The sequence below is a fragment of the Lacerta agilis genome, chromosome 14 (assembly GCF_009819535.1).
Source record: "Lacerta agilis isolate rLacAgi1 chromosome 14, rLacAgi1.pri, whole genome shotgun sequence".
NCBI lineage: Eukaryota > Metazoa > Chordata > Lepidosauria > Squamata > Lacertidae > Lacerta > Lacerta agilis.
In genome coordinates, this window is record NC_046325.1 from 19,757,417 (window position 1) to 19,766,853 (window position 9,437).

The window sequence follows — 9,437 nt, forward strand, 5'->3', positions numbered from 1 at the left end:
GTTCATCAGTATGTGGATGATACCCAGCTCTACCTCTCTTTCAAATCAGAACCAGTGAAGGTCCTGTGTGAGTGCCTGGAGGTGGTTGGAGGATGGATGGTGGTTAACAGATTGAGGTTGAAGTACTGTTCTGGGGGGACAGGAGGTGGGCAGGTGTGGAGGACTCCCTGGTCCTGAATGGGGTAACTGTGCCCCTGAAGGACCAGGTGTGCAGCCTGGGAATCATTTTGGACTCACAGCTGTCCATGGAGGTGCAGGTTAATTCTGTATCCAGGGCGGCTGTCTACCTGCCTGCGGACTGTCTTGCCAGAGTGGTGCATGCTCTGGTTATCTCCCGCTTCAACTACTGCAATGCGCTCTTTGAAGATGACCTGGAAACTGCAATTAATCCAGAATGCGGCAGCTAGACTGGTGACTGGGAGCGGCTGCTGGGACCACATAACACCGGTCCTGAGAGATCTACATTGGCTCCCAGTACGTTTCTGAGCACAATTCAAAGTGTTGGTGCTGACCTTTAAAGCCCTAAATGGCCTCGGTCCTGTATACCTGAAGGAGCATCTCCACCCCCATCGTTCAGCCCGGACACTGAGATCCAACGCCGAGGGCCTTCTGGCGGTGCCCTCAATGTGAGAAGCAAAGCTACAGGGAACCAGGCAGAGGGCCTTCTCGGTAGTGTCACCCGTCCTGTGGAACGCCCTCCTATCAGAGGTCAAAGAGATAAGCAACTACTTGACATTCAGAAAATACCTGAAGGCAGCCCTGTTTAGTGAAGTTTTTCATCTGTTACATTTTAATGTATTTTAATATTTGTTGGAAGCTGCCCAGAGTGGTTTGGGGGACCTAGCCAGATGGGTGGGGTACAAATAAAATAATGATGATGATGATATAAAGTGCAACCAAAGGGAAGAATCAAGCAGATAATAGTTGGAGATTTCTGCTCAGGAGGCAGTGACCACAATGATTTCCGCATCAAATCAAATTGATGGGTTTTCTTTTGCCTCTGTGCCACACTGCCACAGGCCTACATCACACGGCTGTCAAATCAGCTTTGTGCTTCATTTCTGTGACTTTTCATACTAAATGTGCAGAACACAAGCCTGGAGACCTGCTCCCCCCCCCACCACCAAATTGTGCAGTAAAAAAGTTCAAAGTTTGTTTCTCTGACATTTGTTTTTTTTCCTTCCTAGCTGTTCATGCCTTATTCTTTTGCCACTTTGTAGGTATCATTAGGCTAGGAAGCTACCATCAATGATTAGGAGACTGTGCTGAGTTCACAGGCAAAATCAAACCACATGAGAAAATAGCAAGCCATGAGCAATAGCAAACCGTAGCTTCAGATTATGCTTTCTTCCCAAGAGTATAAATAATATAAATACTGAAAGTAAATAAATATATTATTATTATTAGTAGTAAAAATCCTGAGTTAAACCACTGGGCAGAGATCACACTTAATACCAATTCATAACTGTTAACAATGGTTTATAAAACCTTGCAACCAGCACAATTATCCTCACTCTTCACTAGCTCCAGTCCCACTTATTTTTGCCTTATGGTATAAACATGTTCCAAAATTGAAAAAGCCATGTACTGCTCAAGTGCAACATGCGGCTCTTTGAAATCCCTATTGCACGAAACTCTGCTGCCTGCCATTCCTTTCCTTACTCCACCACTGGAAAGATTAGTTGCTTCCATCTAGAATTGAAAAATGCAACAGTAGTTTTTAAGAAAGACTCTTCTTTGTGCTTTTGTAGACTGAATTCATTATTCCAAGTGATTTTTCTTTTGTAGATAAAAGAAGAAAGTGTGGACTGGGTAGGAATTAGTAGCTTTCATCTAGATTTGAAAGTTGCAACTGTAGTTTTTAAGGAAGGAGCTTTTCTGTGCCTTTGTTGATTCCAAGTGATTTTTTTTCCAGTCAAGGAAAATTGGACAACAGTTAAATGTGTATAAGGCTTAATAGGTATGTACAAATATTCTCCTGTATATACAGAAAGAAACATACACATACTACCTTTTGATTTGCAAAGACCTGATTCCTTCCTTCCTTCCTTTCATTTTACTTCCTTATTAGCTGCTCCCTGTTGTTCAGCTGAGGCCTGAACACAATAATATAACATTTGGGGGCAAAGATGCAACCCAGCAGTCCAGCACCAGAGGCTAAGATAGAGAAGATCTCCACAGCAACCATGTATTTCCCCTTGGTGCTCAGGTAGGAAGGAATAAAGGATAGCCAAACACTGCAAAACAACAACATGCTGAAACTGATGAACTTGGCTTCATTGAAGCTGTCAGGTAATTTCCTGGCAAGGAAAGCGACAACGAAACTAATAATTGCCAGGAAGCCCATATAGCTCAGAACAACGTAAAACATCATCACAGACCCTTCATTGCATTCTAGTATAATTTCTTTAGCCACTGAGTAACTGTCTACATCTGGAAATGGGGGAAAGGTTGCTAGCCAAACAATACAGATCCCTGTCTGGACAAAGGAACAGGAAAGGACAATGGTGTTGGCCAGTCCCTTCCCCACCCATCTCCTCATCCTGGATCCAGGTTTGGTGGCCATGAAAGCCAGAACCACAGTGATGGTTTTTGCCAATACACAAGAAACAGCCACTGAGAAGATGATGCCAAAAGCGGTTTGTCGGAGGAGACATGTCACCTTCTCTGGTTGGCCAATGAAGAGCAGTGCACAAAGGAAGCAGAGCAGGAGAGAAATGAGGAGAGAGTAGGTGAGGTTCCTGTTGTTTGCAATGACTATGGGAGTGTCATGGTGCTTTACAAATGTACCCAGCACCAGAGCTGTGATCAGAGAAAATGAAAGTGAAAAGCAGACTAAACTGATGCCCAAAGGTTCTTCATAAGACAAGAAGCTTATATCCTTGGGAATACATGCATCTCGGTTCTTGCTTGGATAGTCTTTGTCTGAGCATTTATCACAGTCACTCATATCTAGGGGGGGAAAGAAAGTTACAGTCCCCAACTCACACACATTTCATCAATCACATCAACATTGAAGGATGCTCAAAAGCTGTAACATGACTTGGGAATTCAAAAGCTATTTTGCTTTAGTTAATATTCCCAAAGCAAAATGTTTGTAAAAATACATAGATTCTTTAAAAATGACTTTCAAATACTTGCAGTTATAATATATATTAATATTATATACAGAAATTATTTAATTTTATTATTATTTAACATTTCCTGACATATACAGAAGGTAGAATTAAAATTCTTCGATTTTCCAAAAGCAGTTTATATGCTTTTTAATCAAACGTAGACTTATGCAGCTAATTGTTGTCCAGTCACAAAGATAATAGCAGAATTGAATTTCTGACACATGAAAACTTATTTTTACTGACGAAATCTGCTAAAATTAAGTTTCATTCTTAAGATGACATGCCATCATGTGCTAAGCCAGATGTGATTAAAAAGGCATGCTAAATTTAACCACGTTTGTGAAAGAGCAATGGTAACTGGTGAGATAATAATGTCGGAGAGATCTCAAAGGAAATGAAGAGGCACTGACTAAATATGCATGGTACCTGAATATATAGGATGCATCAAGACTAACATTATTTGGGTTTAGGATTAAATCACATATGTGCAAATTCATGTTGTGCCATTAAAGTGGATTTGGAGCTCTTTCACAAGAAGCTCCCACCTCAAAAAGCACAGACTTTTTAAAATATGGAAAGTGATTGGGAAGTACACTGGAAAGTTTGAAATTACATTTGCATGATGCAACCTTTTCTAATATTCCCACAAATTAAACAGAATGAGTACACAATAAACAGCTGATTTCATCTAGCAAATTCTGTTTTTCTATAACAAATGGCATGTAAACATTGTGCACACAAATCAGGATTAAGGCTTAGTAAAGAGATTGCTTGGAAGTAACCTCAGTGAGTAACATTTGGTCCCTTGAAAGCAAGTGGCCCAGTTAGTCATAACTTAATTGTCCCATTCCTTTTAAGGAGAACTCAATGGAAGTACTGCATCTGGATCCAAATTTGTGCATATTTCTCTTACCTTCCTGGTTTGAAATCTTTCCCTCTGGGCATGGGATGCAATCATAGCAGCAAAACGGTACTCCTTCCTTCACTTTCTTCCTTGATCCTGCATGACAGTTCTCAGTACAGACAGAAAGAGGGCGAACCTAATCAGTAAATGAAGGAGAAACATGATATTCATGAGAATAATGCATTTGGTTCTGGAGACCTTCCTCATGTTGCTAAAGTGTTACAGCATTTCAGTAAGCCGTTGATCAGCTCTGCAGAGAGTAATTTATTCTTGTCCGTATTAAAACAATGAATACAAAGGAGATATTATACATATTTTACCAGATTGCACGATATTATATCCATTTGGGATGGAAAGTGAGTACAATTATATCCTGGACAAGCATGAAATTACATCCAGTAAAAAAGAGAGAGTATTTTTTTAAGTTTTTCTGATTCTCAAGTGAACATTATCTTAGACATCAAAGTATATAATAATTGCTCACTAAAAAATGAATCTCTTTTGAATTAGCTAACAATGTGACTCTACCTGATTAAACCATTTGTGCCATGTTATGGCATCTTCATGAAGGTTGAAGGCGTGGTCTGGAGGAGCCTCAGGATCCATCCTCCCAACTTTTACCCTATGAAAGGATTGGTTGGAGGAAATAACCCAGTTGATAACATCCAAACTAGATATTACCTCCCCGTTCTGATTGAAGGACACCGTGTCTCCAGCACTGTTGTTAAATGAGACACCTCTCAGAAAATGATGGAGCTAGTTTGAAAAGAGAGAAGGCAAGCATTTAGAAAAGGGCGGATCTGAATGTTTCAAGGAGAGATCTAGTGCAGAGGGGGTAGCCCTGCTGTCTGCAACATACATGTAGCCTATTTTAGGCTCACATATGCTCTGCAATGTTTCCTATACTCTACTCCCCATTAGCACTACTAAAGTGTAGGCTAAGGTATATGTATGTATGTATGTATGTATGGGGGAAGGGAATCCTATTTGTTTAACAGGGTTCAGGTGGAGAGGAAGTGTTAATTCCTGCCAACATAATTTAGTGAATGGGATCATAACTGAGAATTGGGGGGTAATAGTGAGAGTGAGAAAAGGCATGAATTGGTGTCTGAATTGGTACATAAGGTAGTAAATAAATGTCTTTCTGTGCATCTGTGAATGGACAATGTATGTATGTAGAGTAAAATGTGAAAGGTGTAATGGCCCATCATGCAAACTTGGATGGTTATGAAGTACAAGACTGAAGGAAGATACAATCACCCTTTATGCCCCAGATATTGCAAACAGGGATGCTACAAAAATCAGCTGAATTGCTGGCATGTGCACTGCTCATAAACAACAAGGAGTATTGTGCAAAATGTGAAAGACTCTCAAATCACATTTCTGTGTTTTTATACTGTAACAGAATTATGTAATTACATCTCTGGAAAGTATTATTAAATTTAGTTTTCCTTTCCAGGTGCCAGGGAGGGCAGGGAGGAGGAAAAAATGGTAAGTAGTTAGGGAAATCGAACACCCAGTATATATTCCATGCAATGTATGGATTTCTTTCCCCTTACCTGCCAAAACTGCTGCTTCCGAAGCTTCTGTCTCCCTCTACTCACCATTTGTGAGTGTTTGGGTGTTGCTAAGGACATGGCATGTAAAGCATGGGCCATGGCAAATACTGCATTGTAGATGCTGTAGCTTTGACCTTGCATTGTCATTTCAAAGAGAGATGCAGGAAGTTTCTCTAAATTCTCCCTTCCTGTGCAGATATCCCCCATCACCTCATCCAGAAAGCGATGTGGAAATACACAGCCAAACGCATTTTGCCAGAAATCCCAGATGAAATCATCACCTTCTGCATTGAAAGGGTTTCTGCCCTCAACGTATTGATGAAATCCTGGTAGATCATTGGAATGAATTCTGAAGGTTATAGCACCATTGAATATTGTTGCATCCCAATCCCGCTGAAAGGCCACGGAAATATACTCCACTTGGGCTGTCGATATCCATACTTTACCTTTCACATTTGTTTTCATGCTCCCAAGCATTGATAGATATGGAAGCCATCTCAAAAATATCGTGGTAGAAGCTTCTCCATAGGCCACCACAACATTGGCTTTGCTACCCATCACTCTATCATGTATTTTTGCCCCTTGTTGCATCAGGGTGAGTCCTTCAGTGAGAAAACTAAACTTGGGGATGCTTTCCAGAAAGGCGAAACAAATACCTCTGTTTGAAAAGAGTGGGAGCACATTTTGTACAAATCTTTCTCCATTGTCATTGTCAACCACAGCAACCCCAATCCATGTCCACCTGAAATGCAGAAGCAAAGAAAGAATCCCTGCAAACTGGTGACTTTCTGGGGGGGCCATCTGGTAGAAAGGCAGTCCTGGGATTTTAGCATTCATCACTGGAGTGGGGCTATATATGAACTAAAGAGATATTTGTTGGGAAAAGAGATAGATAGATAGATAGATAGATAGATAGAGAGAGAGAGAGAGAGAAACACCCTCCATTAATATAGCAGTTTTATGCATGGTCAAATGCACTTGGTATTTGCATTTGGGCATCCATATAAATAGTGCATCCTTCACATCAGCAAACATTTTATTTCTCAACTGTACTACCTGAGTGACTAATGATGAAATTGCAGATCCAGGGGAGTCCATTCTGATCAATACTGATGCGGAGAGCAAAGGGATAAAGACACAAGGATCTCAATCTGCATCAGCAACCACCCAGTTTTTGTTTAAAGCTTATCACAATATTGTCATTTGCTGGATGGGCAGAGTGTCTAATTCCTCCTCTAATAAATCCAACTTAATTAGTTTTTGAACTTTATGGTGTTGCTTCAGTGAAAGCCAGGCTCTGCTTTATAAAGCAGGTCCCCAGCCTATGCATACAGATTGTCAGTTCACCGTTGGCATGAATGGGCCACAAAGAAATTTTAAAATGGTGCCCTATTAATTATTGAAGAATGCTTTCCACCAACAATATAGAAAGTAAAAAGAATCAACAACTTGGAGCATTGGAAACAGTAAGTGGGATGTCCATGTGGAAAATATATTTCACAATTTTCGTACTATGAAAACCACGTCCCACTTATAGGTTCATTTACTTTTTCATTTTTTAATGAATTGCTTTCAGTCTGCATAAAACATGCAAAGGAAAGAAAGAAAAATAATAATTGATCTCATTATTCCCAAGGTACCCATTCCTGTTTCCAAACAGCATAATAAAAGTTGGAAGAAACAAACAAAAAATAATAAAAATGAAAGCACTTTTAAATTTTCTTACTCCACTCAGAAGCAGGCATAGGTGTCCTACCTGTGGAATCTTATAAATATCCAAGATCGTTGCCACATGAAGGGAGACCTGGGATTCGAGACCCCCAATGACAGCTGTCAGATTGTTCTGAATATTACATATATAGTTGGGGAGAAATTTCTCCAGTGTTGATAAAAGTAGCATTGTGGCATGATATGTCTTAATTGCATTGAGATAGCTGTCATAGATGTGGAAGCCCAAGGTGACATTTGGTAAGATGTGAGGGTTTTCATTAATCTCCTTGACTGCAAATGCCAAGGCCAGGATATGCTGGTAACCCTTAGGCACCATGCTGGAACAACAATTGCAGTCTTGATCACAATTCCATAATTTCAATGATATTTAATAATAATAATAATAATAATAATAATAATAATAATAATAATAATAATAATAAAATTTCTTATACCCTGCCCATCTGGCTGGGCCTCCCCAGCTACTCTGGGTAGCTTCCAACAGGATATTTAAAACACAATAAAACATCGAACATTAAAAACTTCCCTAATGATATTCATATCTCGCTATTCCTTCCAAATGAGCCGTGGGGAGAGACATTTTATCATGCTTGGTAGAAATGTAGAAAAGCCAAAACATATTGGACCCAAATATATACTTTGATATAGAGAATTTTGAATATTTTCAATTGAAACTTTTCCTGCTGGATCTTATGGATACATAGTTAGAAAAGGACTATTGAGCTTTATTACAATAAATTATTATCGCTGCAAGATTTTATATGTAGAAAGATTGAAGGACCCATCATTACTAACAATGGAAGGATGCCTGGTAAAACTAATATGTTTTAGCAGAGAAAAGTCATCGTTAATATTTGTTAAAGATTGGAAACTCGTCATGGACTTTTTGCATGAGAAAGAAAAAAGAAATAATGATATTACTAAACTATGCCAACTTCAGAACACACCATACACTATACTTTCCCAGTTAGATTCTTTTTAAAGAAACTTTGTCAAAATGAACAGAATAAAAGAGTTATTTCATTCAAACAGTGATACGTTTAATTCAGTACATTAGTTTACTACAGTACAGTGCTTACCACCAAGCATCTTGAAAAGACATTTAATTGAGAGATGTAGAAGAAAGAGTTCATTGAGGTTTTCTCCCTTGTACATAGGTACGTAGAAGAAGAAGAAGAAGAAGAGTTTGGATTTGATATCCCGCTTTTCACTACCCGAAGGAGTCTCAAAGCGGCTCACATTCTCCTTTCCCTTCCTCCCCCACAACAAACACTCTGTGAGGTGAGTGGGGCTGAGAGACTTCAGAGAAGTGTGACTAGCCCAAGGTCACCCAGCAGCTGCATGTGGAGGAGTGGAGACGTGAACCCAGTTCACCAGATTACCACTACACCACACATAGGTATAGAACTGTAAGACTACAATCCCACAGACTGTTACAAGGGAATAAGCTGCCTTTCTCCAAAAAAACACACACCACTTTCTTCTGCTTTTGGCTTAATGGCCATGATGCTTTGAATTTTATTACAGTTATCTCATTTAGATACTAGGTGTTCTGTGGCAGTCTTTAGCTTAAGTTGACTTAAAAAAAAAAGGAGTACACAATGCCGACTTCAGAACAGCATATGCTTTACATTCTCAGTGAGATTCGCTTTTAAGAATGTTTGTCAGAATGAACAGAATAAAGGAGCTATTTCATACCTTTAATCTAGTCATACTATTTCAACTATACAATTAATCCCATACATTCTTACTACACTTACTACACTAGAGCATTTATCGCCAGGCATGTTGAAATGACCTTTAACTGAGACAGGGATGTAGGAGGAAGATAAAACAAGCAGGATAGCTGTGTGATGGTACCAATCGTAAGTCACAAGAGTTCTACTTCATGGCTTAAGAAACATTAAGATCAGACAGCACAACCTTCTGCTGGGCCCACAGAAGAAGATTATTACTGGGTTATGGGAGCAAATTGCCTGACTTGCTATAAGTAAGGGAGCTACATATTTTTCCTTGGAAGCCTCATTTGCAAGGAACAAAATTCAATATGGTGCAGTGGTTAGGGCATTGGACTAGAAGGTAAGAACCAGTTTCAAATGCTCGCTCAGCATTCAAACCATGGAT

At 39.6% G+C, this 9,437-nt stretch overlaps 1 protein-coding gene across 1 annotated transcript; it reads right to left on the reverse strand.

Moving 5' to 3' along the window:
* Nucleotides 1-2,056: 2,056 nt before the first annotated feature.
* LOC117057561 (vomeronasal type-2 receptor 26-like) lies at nucleotides 2,057-7,629 on the reverse strand. Its single transcript, XM_033168408.1, has 5 exons — nucleotides 7,339-7,629; nucleotides 5,583-6,443; nucleotides 4,552-4,779; nucleotides 4,033-4,159; nucleotides 2,057-2,952 (listed from the first exon to the last, which is right to left on the reverse strand). The coding sequence occupies exons 1-5, from the start codon at nucleotides 7,627-7,629 to the stop codon at nucleotides 2,057-2,059; spliced, it is 2,403 nt and encodes an 800-aa protein (XP_033024299.1).
* Nucleotides 7,630-9,437: the final 1,808 nt, after the last annotated feature.